The sequence below is a fragment of the Eleutherodactylus coqui genome, chromosome 2 (assembly GCF_035609145.1).
Source record: "Eleutherodactylus coqui strain aEleCoq1 chromosome 2, aEleCoq1.hap1, whole genome shotgun sequence".
Lineage (NCBI taxonomy): Eukaryota > Metazoa > Chordata > Amphibia > Anura > Eleutherodactylidae > Eleutherodactylus > Eleutherodactylus coqui.
Window position 1 is genome coordinate 302,427,503 of NC_089838.1, and position 18,230 is coordinate 302,445,732.

General features: G+C 45.7%; 1 protein-coding gene across 1 annotated transcript; it reads left to right on the plus strand.

Annotated features, from left to right (window-relative positions):
• Positions 1-1,369: 1,369 nt before the first annotated feature.
• LOC136612810 (cis-aconitate decarboxylase-like) lies at positions 1,370-16,750 on the plus strand. The gene is made up of 6 exons (XM_066593503.1): positions 1,370-1,513; positions 2,306-2,360; positions 2,559-2,746; positions 2,914-3,018; positions 13,546-13,751; positions 13,839-16,750. Exons 1-6 carry the CDS (start codon positions 1,493-1,495, stop codon positions 14,758-14,760), a joined length of 1,497 nt encoding a protein of 498 aa, XP_066449600.1. The 5' UTR covers positions 1,370-1,492; the 3' UTR covers positions 14,761-16,750.
• Positions 16,751-18,230: the final 1,480 nt, after the last annotated feature.

An 18,230-nucleotide genomic window follows, 5' to 3' on the forward strand; every position in this document is an offset into this window, starting at 1 on the left:
AGCAAAGAAAGTGGACCTACGGGCCTTCTCCTGCAGATATAGGAGATATTGTCTTCCCTGACTCAACCACCTTGTTCTATTGTCATCTGAGGGGTCTGCGACAGAAGTCGCTTCCAATTTGGAATATTTGGATGCCATCTCCTGCTCATATCGGGAAGTATTGCGTTTAATAAATGATATAGAGGAGCGTAGGCAGCCTCTGAGAAAGGCCTTAAGGGTCTCCCACAGTAGTGCCGGGTCAGTATCAGGGCTATTTATTTCAAGAAAGGTGGCAAGCTGGTCGGGAATATGATCGTGTGGGTCAAATAGACTTAGCCAGAAGGGATGTATTCTCCAACCATGTCTATTAGTCTTACTATTTGCTATAGCAAATTCAGCCCAAAGGGGAGAATGGTCCGACACACCCCTACTTTCGCTACTGTTGAACAAGCACGGGCGTTACCGAAAATGTAATCAATGCGTGACAGAGAGTTGCTGCCGGCTGAGTGGCACGAGAAGTCCCGATCCGCTAGATGTTTAGCTCTCCAAACCTCCTGCCAGCCCACCTCCTGAGTAAATGTAGTTAGTGTTGTAGGGTGTGGGTTAATAGAAATGGGCAGAGTAGTGCTAAATTTATCTAATGTTGTGTCAAGCAATATGTTAAAATCACCCATACAGACAACAGCAGCGTTTGGGAACTGAGCCGCAAACTGGGCCGCCTGATGAAGGATAGTCAGGTTCGCCGGCGGCGGCAGGTAGATCCCAAGGATAACATATGGATTTGACTCAACCCAGGCCTGTATAAAGACATATCTCCCCTCAGGGTCTCTCAGGGTCCGACCAGGCTCCCATCTAAGTCGCTTGTGTATCAGGATGAATACTCCCCTGGAGTATGAAGTGTGGGTAGCGTGGATGGACCACTGGACCCAGGGCTTACGCAACCATGATATAGACTCTGGAGTCAGACGGGTCTTCTGGAGACATATAATATGCGGGTTACAGCGCCTCACCTGTGAGAAAACCATAGAGCGTTTTCTGGGAGAGCCCAGCCCCCGGACATTCCAGGACAGCATAGTGAAATTAGACATTTATATTATACTTTACATGTAGTAGTAGGATAATCCCTAAGTTAAAGGGGGTAGACCCCCAGTAGTGGCCCAGGAGCATCCCAACCTCTGCACATCCCCTCCAATCAGTAATGCAGCCTTTTGACTACAGTTGTACCCGATAATGACTTTTGAGCAGGAATGTAATTTACAGAAACCTGCAAGATAAGGATTATAGGCTCAAGGGTCTAAACCTGTTCTGCAAGTTACTTTACTTCCTGCAACAATTCCCAGAATAATGTTTTACAGGCTTCCTGTGTGTAAGCTCTGCAAGTAACTCCACCTATTTGTTTTGACATGACAATGATATAAGAATGCAAACTATAAATATCAAGAACAAAATTAAGGACTCTAAACAGTGATACAGCTCCTCAAAATTACAACTCAGAACACACATTGTGCTCAAGATGCTCTCCCCTCTTGTCTATGTAAGTAAGACTTTTAAAGATATTCAAATACTTTTAATAATACTAATAATAATTTTAATTCCATATTCTCTGTCTTGTGTATGTACAGATGTGTATATTTGATTAGATAGTGTAAAATATTGGCATGATTAACACTTTAAAAATGTAATTTCTAATTCTCATCCTTCAAAATCTACCTGTGGAACTATATAAAGAATATATTTAAAAATTGCCTGAACAGCTTATATTTTTATCATTATTTCCTGATAACACACGTGCAGGACAAAAATTTAGAGATCACAACATTCCACTATTTTTAGAATTACTCAGTTATTTGCTGTAGTTCTATCTTCTGGTTTTATCTGGAAAGCTAGGCTATTTTACAAACATTTTAATGACAGTGGAGATTGCCATGGTCAATGAAATGAATGGAGCAGTCTCTGCTTTATTCATTTGGGGACAGACCAGACCCCCATTCTCAGGATCAGTGGGGGTCCCAGCAATTGGATCACCATCAATCAGCTAGTTATCGCCTACTCACAGAATATGGGAAAACGTCTTCCAACTAGAATAACCCTTTGGCTGCGAAGATAGTGACATCTAGATGTCATTTTTTTCATACCTCTACAAGAGGAGTAATGGAGGAATGGCACATATATAACATATGTGAATCACACAAGTATTTTAAAAATTTTTTAGAGGTAACAACTTTTCATGCTACATTTATTCTATATGTTCTCTATTTAATATAACAAAGATAAATGTTTATATACCAGCACATATTCTAGTTACAATGCTTCTCTTTTGATCTAGAACACCAGGAAATTTCATGAACTATCAAGACATATTCACAAATTAGCTGTGAAAGGTAAATATTCATCATATTACCTTGAAAGTTCTATGTTTGCCCCTAGAATGTAACCTGATCAGTCTTACTGTATTTAGTCATATTGATAGTAATGCACAGACTGACCACAAGTTTATACCAAGCACAGAATAAACCCACAACTTTGTGTAAGAATACAATTGAGCAATATAGGCTATATATGACTATACTTATTTTCAGTGGCAATTGGAGACCAATTGGAAGACACAGTCACCAACAGTTTTGCATCATTTATCAATGGAACACGTCCTGAGCATCTATCTGATGTAGTGCGCCACAGAAGTAAGCGCATGATACTGGACAACATTGGTGTGGGACTGGTTGGCAGCACAACATATGTCTTTAATATTGTGGTGAAATACTGCCAGGTAAAGTAACAATGTTCTGTCTGTAATATTAGAAGGAGCTTCTACAGCACAAGGCGTAAAAAATATCTTAATGATTGTAGGCACTGCAATAAAGATGGATGTAGTGTACTTCTATCATATCAATATTGTATTGGTCATATTAGAGTTTATATTTTTTATCGTTTTAGGACCTGAATTTCTCAGCTCAGGACAATTCTGGATTCTGTTCAGTCTATGGCCGAAAAGGTTTAAAGCTCCCACCAACCCTGGCAGCCTATGCCAATGGAGTTGCTGTAAGTACATATTAACAATGACACATAATGGAAACAAATATCACAACATAATCCGTATTAATTAGAGATGAGCGAGCGCACTCGTCCGAGCTTGATGCTTGTTCGAGCATTAGGGTGTTCGAGATGTTCGTTACTCGAGACGAGCACCACGTGGCACTCGACTCAATTAAATTTCCTTCCCTGATAAATTTGCGCCCTTTTCTGGCCAATAGAAACACAGGGAAGGCATTACAACTTTCTCCTGTGACGTTCCAGCCCTATCCCATCCCCCTGCAGTGAGTGGCTGGCGAGATCAAGTGACCGCCGAGTATTTAAATCAGCCCCGCCCGCGGCTCGCGACAGACACACGCTAAGAGAGATCAGGGAAAGTGCTGCTGCTGCTGTAGGGAGTGTGTTAGCGTCTTCAAGAACCACAACGGTCCTTCTTAGGGCCACAGCTCACCTAGTGCACTACTGCTGTGGGTGCTGGGAGCAGTTTTGCAGGGTTTTTTTTATGTATATCGGGCGTGCAGCCCCATTACAGCTATAGCGTTCTCAGGCTGCAGTCTGTACTACGTAGTATAGGGGAAGTATTGGTGAGGCAGGGACAGTGGTAGTGTGGAATCCTGTCTACAAGAACCCCAACGGTCCTTCTTAGGGCCACAGCTCACCTAGTGCACTACTGCTGTGGGTGCAGGGAGCAGTTTTCCACTTTTTTTTTTAATGTATATCGGGCGTACAGGCTATAGCGTTCTCAGGCTGCAGTCTCTACTTGAGTATAGGGGCAGTATTGGTCAGGCAGTGTAGAATCCTGTCTACAAGAACTCCAAGAGTCCTTCTTAGGGCAACCTGTGACCGTGTGCATTTAACTCCGTGGTTGCTGGGAGTTGTAGTACCTCAGTATTGCACAGCAGAGCCTGCGTGCAGCCTTCATTTAAATATTTTTCTGTCCACACTTTGCGTTACGTCAGCGCTGTCTGCCTCTAAGTGTACGCCAAGAAACAATAATTTTTTTACACCGCTCTGTGTTATACGCCTGCTGTCTCAAAAGTGCACGGTGTGCCCGACGCCCATAGATTGAAAGTGCAATACGCACTGCATAGCCTCAGCCTGCATTGCATGGAAAAATAAGGCAATTTAAAAAAGAAATCCTTTTTACGGCTACCGGTGACCCAGTGCATTTGCCTGCGTGGCCTGTGGGACTTCACGTCCATCCAAACTGCATAGTGCACAGCAAGGCCTAAGTGCAGCCTTCCTTATAATTTATCTCTGGCTTCATTTTGCGTTATATTACCGCTGGCAGCCACCAACTGCGCGGCAATAATTCACAAACATTTTTACACCGCTCTCTCTCTGCTTGATTCTTAATCCAGCATGCTGAGGGGTAGGGGTAGGGGTAGAGGACGTGGACGCGGTCGCAGTTGAGGACACAGAGTTCCAAGTGAGGGTGTGGGCATAGGCCGAGTTCCTGGTCCAGGCGAATCGCAGCCGGCTGCTGCGGGATTAGGAGAGAGGACAGTTTCTGGGGTCCCCAGCTTCATATCACAATTTTGGGTCCACGCCGTAGACCTTTATTAAAAACCGAGCAGTGTGAGCAGGTCCTGTCGTGGATGGCAGAAAGTGCATCCAGCAATTTATCGACCATCCAGTCTTCTACGCCGTCCACTGCTGCAACACTGAATCCTCTGGCTGCTGCTCCTCCTTCCTCCCAGCCTCCTCACTCCACGAAAATGACACATTCTGAGGAGCAGGCAGACTCCCAGGAACTGTTCTCGGGCCCCTGCCCAGATTGGGCAGCAATGGTTCCTCTCCCACCGGAGGAGTTTGTCGTGACCAATGCCCAAACTTTGGAAAGTTCCCGGGGTCCGGGGGATGAGGCTGGGGACTTCCGGCAACTGTCTCAAAAGCTTTCAGTGGGTGAGGAGTACGATGACAATGAGACACAGTTGTCTATCAGCGCACAGAGGATTCGGAGGAAGAGCCGCTGGACGATGAGGTGACTGACCGCACCCGGTGTGATAAGCCAACTGAGGACAGGTCTTCTGAGGGTGAGGCAATTGCAGCCGCAAGATTGGTTGGAAGAGGCAGTGGGGTGGCCAGGGGTAGAGGCAGGGCAAGAGCGAATAATCCACCAGCATTTTACCTGACGTTACCTCAGTTGTGCAGGGCAATGCAATGGGATATATTTATGTACCGCCGGTGGCTTCCTAGGACCCACCCATGCTGTCGGTCCCCACGGACTTCACATTAGGGAGATGTACCTGCCTGTGTATACTTATAAAAAAAAACCTGTCTGACTGGGGCATGCAGTGTGGGCCAAAGCCCACCTGCATTTTATCTGACGTTAGCTCTGCTTTCCAGGGCACTGCAATAGGATGTATTTTTGTACCGCCGGTGGGTTCCAGGGAGCCACCCATGCTGTCGGTCCACACGGACTTCACATTAGGGAATTGTACTTGCCTGTGTCTATGTATTAAAAACCCCGGTCTGACTGGGGCATGCAGTGTGGGCCAAAGCCAACCTGTATTTTATCTGGCGTTACCTCAGCTGTGCATGACAATGCAATGGGATTTACTTATGTACTGCCGGTGGCTTTGTGGGACCCACCCATGCTGTCGGTCCACACGACTTCACATTAGGGAGTTGTAACTGCCTGTGTCTACTTATAAAGAACCCCAGTCTGACTTGGGCATGCAGTGTGGGCCGAAGCCCACCTGTATTTTATCTGACGTTAGCTCAGCTGTGCAGGGCACTGCAATGGGATTTATTAATGTACCGCCCCGTGGATCCTGGGACCCACCCATGCTGTAGGTGCACACGGAATTCCCATTGCGGAGTTGTACATGCCTGTGACTACTTATAGAAAACCCTAGTCTGACTGGGGCATGCAGTGTGGGCCGAAGCCCACCTGTATTTCATCTGACGTTAGCTCTACTATCCGGGGCACTGCATTGGGACAAACTGCAGGAGCAATACAGCGCTAATGAGATGTGCACAGCTACGCTGTGCACATTTATTTTTCGTTCATGTCTTAGGTTGCCTAGGACCCTCCTATGCTGTTTGTGCCCACTTAGTTCCCATCAAAGTGTTTGACCTCTCTGTCACAAAGACACTGACTGACTTGGGTAAGGGGCAGAGCGCAGATGGCTTTTCCCTTGAGGTGTCGATTGAGCTATGCGACACCTTGACAGAATGAATACTGCGTGGGCACATGGATTCCCCATTGCTATGCCCACGTTTGCAGCTCCTGACGGAGGGGGCACAGGATTGGATTTCTCATTGCTTCTGTACAGCATTGTGGGCTATCGCCCCGCCCCTTTTAAAGAGGGTCACTACCTGGCCCTGCCAACCCTCTGCAGTGTGTGCCTCCGGTTCCTCCTCATCGCAGATGTACTGAGAAATAGACATGAGGGTGGTGTGGCTATGCAGTTAGCGTGTGGCATGAGGGCAGCTGAAGGCTGAGCAGGGACACTTTTGTGAGCGGTGTGAACGCTGGGTCGTGCGCGGGGGGTTGGGCAGCATGTAACCCAGGAGAAGAGGCAGCGGTGTGTCCCACAGGCAGTGCTTGTGCTTAGTTGGAGGTAGTGTGGTGCTTAGCTATGGTGTGGCTTACTAATGAGGGTTTGTCCGAAGTAAAAATTGTTAGGGGGCGGGCCCACTCTTGCCGCTATTGTGGCTTAATAGTGGGACTTGGGAACCTGAAATGCAGCCCAGCATGTTGCCCCCTCGCCTGCCCTATCCGTTTCTGTGTCGTTTCCATCACTTTCTTGGGTTTTCCAGATTTTCACCAATGAAAACCTTAGCAGAGCATGGGTGATTACAAAATGCTCGAGTCGCCCATTGACTTCAATGGGGTTCGTTACTCAAAATGAACCCTCGAGTATCGCGGAAAGTTGAACTCGAGCAACGAGCACCCGAGCATTTTGGTGCTCGCTCATCTCTAGTATTATTATTATTTTTTTTTTTAAATCAATTTTTTTTTAAATTTTCACAATAAAAGACAAAAGAGAATTTTACAGCGTACCGTACATATGTAGAACTGTAGACAAGGATAAACATATGCATTAACAATCTGCTATATCTAGGCATTACCGCGGGGCATGTACAGTATCTTTGGGTTAAGAAAGAGAAAGAGGGGATCATCAGGTCTCAACCGAGGCCAGTATTGTGAGTAATTATTGCAAGGACCTGTTCAAACAAAACATACTGTGGAAGACAAAAGGGGGGAATGGGAAGCGTTAAGAGAGGATGGGTGGGGGGGGGGGGGGGGAAAACGAGGGAGGGTGAGGGGAGAGTGAGCTCCGGAGAGGGGGAAAGGTTATTTCCAACGTTGGGGCTCTCATCAGCTGCGCCCACAATGACGTTCCCGATGTCAGCTTCATTCTAAGCCAGTAATGGAGGAGGAGGGAGAGGAAGGGTTAAGCTCAAGGACCCTCTGGAGCCAGTAGGGCTAAGGTAGAACCTGAGCTGTGAGGTATAGTGAGGCTGTCTCCCTCCTGTGTGTGGGCCAGAGAAATATTCCCTTCTCAGCCCGACTGCTGCATGTCGCCGGCACTGGGAGACCCTCCGACCACGTCGCTCCTAATAGCCCGCCATGGGCTCCAGATTTTTAGAAAATTATCATGGGTCCCTTTAGACCAACTGGAGAGCTCTTCCAAGTTCGCCAAAAGATCCGCTCTGTCCCTCCAGAGAGTCAGAGTAGGAGCATCTTGCTGCTTCCACATCAGAGGGATCAGGGCTTTCGCTATATCGAGCAAAAGGGCAATCAGTTTGTGTTTACGAGGGTGAAAGGCAGGGGATGGCCTCCACAGAAGAACCACCTCAGGGGAGAGCGCCAGATTAGGGGAAAGCTTTTTCAGCACCATCTCTATGCCCCTCCAGAAAAAAGTTATAACAGGGCGATCCCACCGTATATGCAGAAATGAGCTAGTAGCAGATTCACATCTCCAGCACCTGTCCTGTAAGGCCAGCTTATGGTCAAACAACCATTGCGGAGTCCGGTACCACCTCGCCAGGAGTTTATAGTGGGATTCCTGTGAGGTGACACATGGAGACAGGCTGAACGCATAATTAAGGATGAGCTTGGTTTCATCTCTGGATAGAGATATGCGGAGCTCCCTCTCCCAAGAAATGAGGAAGGCAGGTTTCTATATCAGCGGAGGGGAGATGAAATCCTATTCTCCTAGGGGCTATGGAAGCACCATTGATTGCGGATTCGAAAGGGGTCAGAGGCCTGGTCGAATTTGTGTATCCCGAAAAAGTCCTTAAAGACTTTCACTATGTGTGTCGCTACTAGAAAAGGCAAGTTCCGGTTTGGGAGGAGATCTTCCAATAAGGAGGAAGGAGGTTTACGAGAGCGAAAGAGGATGTCCTGAAAGCATTTACCTTCAAGGATCCCCCAAGCACCAGCCGAACATGGGTCTAGGGTTAAACCCATAAATTTATATAGCTCACATAAGGGGGTGCTAGGAGAGGGGCTAGGAGCCAGAGTCTCTCTCAGAGTCTCCCATGTCTCAAGAGGGCCTCTTAATAGGGGGTTGAGTCCATGGCCCCTATGAATTTCCCTGCCGGGAAACCATAGATCTTCTATGAAAGAAGGGCCATACGTTCTTCTAGCTAATGTCTGGATAAGAGGATCTCTGCTCGGACGGGAAAGTTTCATCCAATAATTCAATTGATTGGCAAGGTAGAACTCCCGAACACAGGGGAGATCCACTCCTCCCTCACAGCGTCGTCTGACGAGAAGACAATGGGCCAATCTTGGTCTCTTTCCCATCCACAAGTACCTCGAGAAAATTGATCTGAGAGTCTTAAAAAAAGAGGTTGGGATGAAAATAGGAAGGTGTCTGATCTTATATAAGATAATGGGGATGACATACGATTTTATAATGTTTTTCCTACCTAGCCAAGAAATAAAGGGTAAGTCGTAGGAACTTAGTAAACTTTTAATTTTGGTTATTAGAGGAAGAAAGTTTGCCGTGAAGAGGTCTTCTGCTTTTTTAGTGAAACTTATTCCCAGGAAATCGATGTTTGAGTTAGACCAGGAGAAAGGGGAGTTGCTGCTAAGGACCTTGTATCTAGAGGAAGAGATGGAGAAATTGAGAACTGTAGATTTACTGAAGTTAATTTTAAAATTAGAAAGGACTATAAATTCCTCTAAGAGTGACGTAAGTCTGGGGAGGCCCTGTTCAGGATTCGTGATGAGAAAGACTATGTCGTCCGCATATGCTGCCACAGACAAGGTCTCTCTGCCAATTTTCAGTCCCAGAATCAAGGGGTCCCTCCTTATCTTTTGAAGAAAAGGTTCCAGAGCCAGTATGAAAAGGGTAGGGGATAAGGGGCAGCCTTGTCGTGTATTATTGTTTATGTTAAAGGGGGGGAGAGTGAATTATTGATTTTAAGTCTGGCATGGGGCATAGCATACAGAGATAGGATTGCAGAGACAAATTTGGGTGGGATGTTAAAATGGAGGAGAACAAGTTCCATGTAGAGCCAGTTCACGCGATCGAACGCTTTTTCAGCGTCCGAGCCTACTAGCACCAAGGGAATATTATGGACTTGGGAATATCTTGCAGCGTGGAGAAGTCTAAGGCAGTTATCCTTGCCTTCCCTTCCTTTTAAGAAGCCAGTTTGTTCCGGGTTGACTAATTTAGTAATATGTTTTTCTAATCTTTTTGTGAGCAATTTTGCCCAGAGCTTCATGTCAAAGTTTATAAGGGAGATGGGCCCGGGCTTTTACCAGATGGAAAGGAGGTGATAAGATCCTCTATTTCTTGAGGGGAGACAGGGGACATGAAGTCCACGGTTTCATTGTTTTCTATTTTAGGTAGGTATTTTAGTCTTCCGAAAAGAATTCTATGTGGGTCTTGGCGTTAAGTCTCAATTCTGGTGTTAGGGGATCTCAGAGATTATAAAGTTGGGAATAGAATAGCTGGAATTCCTTGGCTATCTCTTGGGTGGAAGAGACCTTGGGGCCCGCTTGGGTTTTGATCGAGTTTATGGAGTTTCTGGAGCAAGCCTTTTTAATAAGGGTGGACATATATTTGCTATCCTTATTACCTTGGCCGTACACTATGTGCTTAAAGGGGTTGTCCCGCGCCGAAACGTTTTTTTTTTTTTTCAACAGCCCCCCTGTTCGGCGCGAGACAAACCCGATGCAGGGGTTAAAAAAGAAAACCGGACAGTGCTTACCTGAATCCCCGCGCTCCGGTGACTTCTTACTTACCTGGTGAAGATGGCCACCGGGATCTTCTCCCTCGGTGGACCGCAGGGCTTCTGTGCAGTCCATTGCCGATTCCAGCCTCCTGATTGGCTGGAATCGGCACGTGACGGGGCGAAGCTACCAGGAGCCGCTCTCCGGCACGAGCGGCCCCATTCAGAAAAGAAGAAGACCGGACTGCGCAAGCGCGTCTAATCCGGCGATTAGACGCTGAAAATTAGACGGCACCATGGAGACGAGGACGCTAGCAACGGAACAGGTAAGTGAATAACTTCTGTATGGCTCATAATTAATGCACAATGTACATTACAAAGTGCATTAATATGGCCATACAGAAGTGTATAACCCCACTTGCTTTCGCGGGACAACCCCTTTAAAGTAAAGATGCTTCTTGTTGCATTTAGTTTCAAGTAAAAGTTTGAGTTCCTTTCTCAGGGATATAAGTTTATCCTTGGATATTATGCTTTGGGAAAGTTTTGCTATCTGTTCATGTTTAGCAATTTGAGCTAATTTGTCATCAATCTCTTTTTGTTGTTTCTTCTTGATTCTGGAGCCCAGAGAGATCAAAAGTCCTTTTACGAAGGCCTTATGGGCTTCCCATATCATTGGAATAGTTTGTTCCTCTGCTTTATTTAGTTGGAAGTATTCCTCCAAGAGTTTGTTTAATTGCAATCTCTCACTTTCAGAGTCAAGAAGGGAGGGGTTTAATCTCCAGCGTCATTCGCGGGAGGTGGGGTTGGGTAGCCGTATGTTTAGGTGAACTGGGGCATGGTCAGAGACGACGATGGAGTCTATAGTAGATTTGACCATGGACTGTAGGAGAGAGGAGGAGATAAAGATATAATCCAGGCGCTGGAAGGAGGAGTGGACTTGGGAGTAGAATGTATAATCCCGAGAGTAAGGGTTCAGACTTCGCCACATATCGACTAATCCTATCTCTGAGAGGATGCGACTGAGTCTCCTCAGTTTCCTTTGAGAGACTTGAGATCTTCCCACAGAGGAGTCTATCCAGGGGCACATGGTAAGGTTAAGGTCTTCTCCCAAAGGGATCGGACCTGTAGCAAAATGTCTAAGAACCTCAAGTTGGGCAATCAACCATGGCACCTAACTGGTGTTTGGTGCATATAAGTTAACCAAGGTTATTTTAGTATTGTTGAGTGAGCCTCTTAAAAATAAAACTCTGCCTTCCTCGTCGGAATATCTGGCCTCACAGGAAAAGGTGGTGGTACCACGAAATAGGATGGCAACTCCCTTGGAGGCGGACGATGGGTGAGAGCTATAGAAGCCTTGTGGGAACTGCCTGCCTGGGAGGGACAGGCATCTACCTCCCCTGAAGTGGGTCTCCTGTAAGAAAACCACCCCCGAACCATACCTCTTTAGTAGAAGCGCTATATGATGCCTCTTGGAAGGGGAATTCAAGCCTTTGACATTAAACTACGTGATGCGAAGGGAATCCTCCATGCCACCAGTGCAGTGTAATCGGCCCGGACACTTGCAGATAAGTGGATAGAAAAGAGTATATTAGCTGGATATGGAGGGTGAAAGATAGAAACTGGCACAGACCCGTCTCTCAAGAGAGTCACCGTCCAGGAGGAGGAAGGAAGGAGGGGAAACAAGGAGTAAAAGAGAGGGGGAGGAATCAGACAATAGGATAGGAATTAACACGTAAAGTAACAATCAAAAGAGCTGAAACAGCAAAGGTTAAGTAACTAGAGGTGAGACCCGAAATCTCTGGCTCAGCCTACAGCGGGGGCGAGTTGTCCAGTCCTCGAAATATCGAAGAGCAGTCAACTACGGGTTCAGCCTGGTCAGCCAGGGAACCCACGCAACCCCTCCTATTTTGGACATAATCTGGAACAATTGTCAGAGAATGCAGAACCTACTCAGGGAGGAAAGGCATAAACAACTTGTAATACAACAAAAAGTCTTCGTCAACAGGGTACCCCTGCCAGGGTCTCAGAGCAAGCCAGGGGCTCTGCGGATTAGACCTGATAAAGGTGGACAAAATCCCACTGATTCCTCTGGTTAGGGTGGAAGGTATCAAAGTCCAGCACAGGAAGTCAGGTGAGGATTGTTTTACGGAGCCATTTTGTCCGTGTTGCTTGTTGGTTCCTTGTTCTTTTTCTTTTTCCCTATCGGGGACTTAAGGTTACCCGCTTGTTGCCATGCCTCCGGGGGGGGGGTCAACTTCGGGAGCCTCGGGAACTCCGGGAGAGGGAGCCAGCAGGGAAGGTCTATGGGGTCAAGCTCCAGGTGCTCCCCACAACCATTCAAATCCCCGGGAGAGCGGATAGTCAATCTGCGACCTTTATGTGATATGCCTAGTCCGAAAGGGAAAATCCACAAATATTTTATGTCCCTCGCCCTCAGAGCTTCCAAGAGGTGGCACAAGAGGCATCGTTTTGCCAAAGTAGTGGGGGCCAGATCTTGATATAACTGGATAGAAACATCCCCATATTTAAGATCTTTATAGGTTCTGGCTGCTTTCAGGATAGCTAAGGTATCTTGAAATGATAAAAGTTTACAGATGATATCTCTGGGAGGTTCTGTGGAGGAAGGAGGGGGTCTCAGTGCTCTGTGGATGTGCTCTATATTTATAGAGGAGGCTCTGTCTGCACCTAAGAGTAGCACAAAAATCTCAGCGGCTACTTTAAGGAGTGACTCTGGGGCACAGGACTCCGGGAGGTCTTTAATTTGGATGTTACAGCGTCGATTACGATTCTCAAGGTCCTCCTGCATGATAAGGGCACGATTTAGATGATCATGTTGTTCCTTGAGAACCTGGGCAATAACCAGAGCATGAGTGGTAACCGAGGCTGAGGAAGTCTCTAAATCCTCTAGTCTGCACCCCATATGCTTTAAATCCTCCTAAATCTCGGCTAGTTCTGCCATCACAGGGTGTAAGGCATTCAGAATTAGTCCCTTCATAAACCCCTTAGAGATACTTTTGCTGTCTTCCTCCTCTGAGGAGAGCTCCCCTTCCCCCTCCTTACTGTGTGTGACTGCAGCCTCACAAGCCGGCGCCATCTTGGAGGCAGGGCGTGGAGATCTAGATCCGCACGCCTTAAAGTATTTCTGTATCCCCGTCTGATTTTTGAGAGCTCGGGGTGTACTCAGCTGGTCACTGCATCTTTCTTTCGCAATCCTCCTCATGTCCGCGGCAATTAGCGGCTGTAAAGGGATCTCCTAGGTGCCGTGCTGAGGGAGCTCTGGGCTTAAGCAGCCATCTAGCTCTGCGGTCAGGCTCCGCCCTCTAGTATTAATTAGTCATTGTTTGTTATTAGTCATAAAAATGAAGTAGATAAGTACTTGGCTTTTTATTCACATAGGTACACTCCATGGACTTTGATGATACATGGCACCCTGCCACTCATCCAACAGGCACTGTGCTTCCTGCCCTTCTGGCACTGTCTCAGTTGCTTTCACGTGATAGAAGAGTCAGTGGTGAAGATTTCCTGACAGCTTTCAATGTGGGGATTGAAATACAAGGAAGACTGATGAGTTTTTCTAATGAAGCAAAGAATATTCCTAAAAAGTGAGTAGTTAGCTTTAATCTGCATGTTTTAAGAAAATTCAAATATAATGTATTGGAACTAATTCATGAAATATTTTCTAAACACAGATTTCATCCACCTTCTGTTGTTGGCACCATGGGAAGTGCAGCAGCTTCAGCCAAGCTTCTTTTATTAGGCAAAGATCAATGCACCCATGCCCTGGCAATTGCAGCCTCTCTCGCTGGTGCTCCGATGGCAAATGCAGCAACCCTAGCTAAGCCATTGCATATTGGTAATGCAACCAGGTTAGGCCTTGAAGCTGCCATTCTGGCTGCTAATGGTATGGAGGCTAGCTCTCTCATACTTGATGATGTGCCTGGGTGTTCTGGTTTTAGTGCTTTTTATAGTGACTACCAGCCCAAGACTCTTGCTTCACCAGGAAAGCATTACGATTTTCTTCTACAGAAGCAAGACATTGCGTTCAAGTCTTTCCCAGCACATTTAGGAATGCACTGGATAGTTGATGCTGCTGTCTCAGTGAGAAGCAAGTTTGAAGAGAAGTATGGCATATTCAACCCATCCACCATTCAGACCATTATTCTTAGAATTCCAGTCTCCAAATACATTAACAGACCCTACCCTGATTCAGAACATGAGGCTCGTCACTCCTTCCAATTCAATGCCTGCACTGCACTATTAGACGGTGAAGTTAACATCACGTCTTTCCATGAAGATAGAATGTTTCGTAATGAAATCCATAATCTGCTAAGCAAAATAGTAGTGGAGCACCCACAAGACAATGAAGCTAACTTTGACAAGATGTATGGAGAAGTTGTCCTACTGCTGAAAAGTGGAGAAAGGATGATTGGAAAATGTGACACTTTTTATGGGCACTGGAGAAAACCTCTGAGCCGAGAATCTTTACTCAAGAAATTCTTGTCCAATGCTGGACAAGTCCTAAAAGAAGACCAAGTTCAAGCTGTAATACAGATGGTAGAAAATCTAGAAAGTATCACAGATAGCTCACAGTTACCAACTCTGCTCCATTAAATCCAGAAGATTTTCATTACTTACAATATTTTTTAGCTGAAAAGAAAAATACCTCAGTGGCATGCAAGAAACTGGAATTCGATTTGGCTGTTTTCTGTTATTACATACAGACACAGCTGAAATATGAGAAGAAGCTAAGTTGGTCCCCACTTTCAGTTTTTCACATTATTTCAAGTGTTTTAGAAGAGTACTATAGAGCTATATTGCATAATATTTTTTTTCTTTTCAATAGATAGAATATGTGTTAAACAAGTTTGCATGTGGCTATTTATGTAGATTTACTTTCAGGCATATTCATAGTTGTCAGGACAGCTATCAGTCTTGGGTTACATGGCAACTTCTGTCAGTTAGTTATCATGTGACTCGGTGTTCCAGTTTCACTGGAAATTATCCAAAGAATATGACAAGTTTGATTATGCTCTATGCATGTGAATGTCACTGAACATGAAAGTTGTAACAAGCAATAGCTTTCTACTTCACATTTTTGTTTGAATTGCACACTTAAAGAATTTGCCCCACAAAAAAATATTGTTTACAGTTATTGGGGTTGTCTGGGCTCTTTTCTACTGATGACCTATCCACTGGATAGGTCATGATTAGTTAATTGATGGGGATCTGCTGCTTGGGACAGTCGTCCATCAGCTAATCATCTGGTCTGCTGTCCAGTGCAGCAGGCATGACATTATCATCAGTGGATAGTAGAGGAAATGGGATCTCCAGCTTTGGTCCAGAAAATAAGTCATCGGTTGAAAAAAGCCCAGACTACCCCTTTAAATGCAGAGCACAATTATAAACTTCTTTTTAGTATTTACATGTATTAAAAGAAAATTGTATTCCCATATATTCCACGACTAATATTAGAGTAGCACCACCTCTTTGAGCAGGTGGTACAATTAGTGAGCTGGACAGTCTTACTGCTTTTTCTGCTCCACTGCAGAAAAGCAAGAACATTTACTGAGGTGGACTGGACCCAGAAAAGGTCCTCAATAGAAAGAGCAGGTGGCACTATTCTAACATTATTCCTGGAATATCTGGTTAGAAATATTTTTTAATAAGTGAAAATACAAAGTGTTTAGAATTATGAATTGGATTTAACTATATATAATATTTTACATGTGACAAACGCTTAAATGCAATTTAAAAGGAAATTCAAACTTCAAAACTAATTTTGTTGTTGTAATGCATAATTAAATGGGTTTTCCAAGCAAAAATACTATTGATGATCAATAATTGATCAGCCAGGGTCTGCTGCTTAGGGCACCAGCCAATCAGCTGATCAGGTGTGCTCTGACAGCACCATAAATATGCAAGGGTCGGAGCGGATGCCGCTGCTCCAACACCCTATGTAGTGGAGTAGTAATTAAAGCAACTTTGCAAATAGTTTTAATTAGATAGCTCCTACAAGTTTGTGCCTACAGCTCCCTTTCAGACCTATATATTTGATATTCCACTAGGAGCCTCTGTCAGCAGCTCTGGCAGTCACTTTTGATGGCAAGAATAGTGCAGCATGTATTATTATTCTTGCTGTTGTAACTTCTGTTATAAAAGTAAGCCATGATTCAAATGTGAACAAAGCCTGCCTTGTACAGTAACTTATTTCCTTGGGAAATAGATTAGACAAATGATTCAGCAGCTTTTGAACACTGTGAAAATGTTAGTCAACTCTGATTTATGTGACATAACCACAATGTTCTGCTGTACAATCAGGGGTGTAACTATAGGGGGTGTAGTTGCACCCGGGCCCAGGACCCTTAGGGGCTCATAAGGCCTCTCTTCTCCATATAGGGAGCCTAGGAGTATGAATAAAGCATTATAATTGGGGGCCCTGTTAAGGGTTTTGCATTGGGGCCCAGGAGTTTCAAGTTGCGCCTCTGTGTACAATATTATATACAATGCTTATGGCTTGCTGAAGATATCTACTATCATTTCACCTATCCTGCACATTATTTGTAATTTGTTAAAATAAATGTATTCCATGCAATAATATAAAGCCTGAATTACTTGTTTTCACCAAATCCAAAGTACTTTATGACAACTGTAGTAACATATAAGTAAAGGTAAAATCCCCTAGTGCAAGCACCGAGTCTTGACTGACTCCTAGGGTGACGTCGCATTGTGGAGTTTTCTTGGCAGACTGTTTTTGTAGGGTGGTTTGCCATTGCCTTGCCAGTCATCTTGTACCCCTCAGCAAGCTAGGTACTTGTTTAACTGACCTCGGAAGGATGGAAGGCTGAGTCAACCTTGAACCAGCTACCTGAAACACAGGAAGATTGAAACCAGAGCACTCAGGTTGTGAGCGAGAGCCTTAACATTCTGTGCCACACAAGGCTCTAAAATATATAGAGACTAGAGATGAGCGAGCACCAAAATGCTCGGGTGCTTGTTGATCAAGTCGAACTTTCTGCAATGCTCGAGAGTTCATTTCGAGTAACGAACCCCATTGAAGTCAATGGGCGACTCGAGCATTTTTGTATATGACCCATGCTCCGCTAAGGTTTTCATTTGTGAAAATCTGGAAAACCTACGAAAGTGATGGAATCAACACAGAAACGGATAGGGCAGGCGAGGGGCAACATGCAGGGCTGCATCTCAGGTTTCCAGTTCTCACTATTAAGCCACAATAGCGGCAAGAGTGGGCCCCCCCTAACAATTTTTACTTTGGACAAACCCTCATTAGCAAGGCACACCCTAGCTAAGCACCACACTACCTCCAACCAAGCACAATCACTGCCTGCGGGACACACTGCTGCCTCTTCTCCTGGGTTACATGCTGCCCAACTCCCCCGCAGGGTCGGGTAGCAACCCTCTGTAAAGCGGGGGGGGGGGGGGGGCGATAGCTCACAATCCTGTAGATAATCGATGAGAAATTGACGTTCGATCTTCATTCCAATCCTGGGCCACCTCCGTCAGGAGCTGCAAACGTGGGCATAAAGGGGACTCAGCTGCCAGCCCAGCACTTCTACACATCTCCACAATGCAGCAATACTCTGTGTGGGAAGTATGTGAGTGGGCCCTGGGTCAGCCTCCATCCCAGCAAACAGCTTGTGTGGCCCATGGTGCTGCGAGTGACATAGCAATGGGGACTCCATGTGTCCACACACTACTCATTCTGTTTGGGTGTCAGATACCTCATCGACAACGCAAGGGGTAAACCATCTGCACTCTGCACCCTACCCAAGTCTGTCAGTGTTTTGGGGACAGACAGGTAAAACACCTCAATGGGAAGTCTGTGTGCACCCACAGCATGGGTGGCTCCCAGAAACCCCCAGACGGTACATAAAGAAATCCCATTGCAGTGCCCCAGATAGCTGGGGTAACGTGAGAGAAAATACATGTTGGCTTCTGCCCACACTCTATGCCCTAGTCAGTCTGTTTTTTTTTTTTTTTTTTAAAGTGCCAGGCAGGTACAACTCCGCTATGGGAAGTCTGTGTGTACCCACAGCATGGGTGGCTCCTAGGAACCCACAGAT

What these genes read in the sequence shown, in the direction of transcription:
- LOC136612810 (XM_066593503.1), top strand. Translation starts at nt 1,493, where the DNA reads ATGCTCTCCCCTCTTGTCTAT. An exon ending in TGCTCTCCCCTCTTGTCTAT is followed by an intron (nt 1,514 to 2,305) that starts GTAAGTAAGACT and finishes CTTTTGATCTAG; the next exon opens with AACACCAGGAAATTTCATGA. An exon ending in GCAAAGAATATTCCTAAAAA is followed by an intron (nt 13,752 to 13,838) that starts GTGAGTAGTTAG and finishes TTCTAAACACAG; the next exon opens with ATTTCATCCACCTTCTGTTG.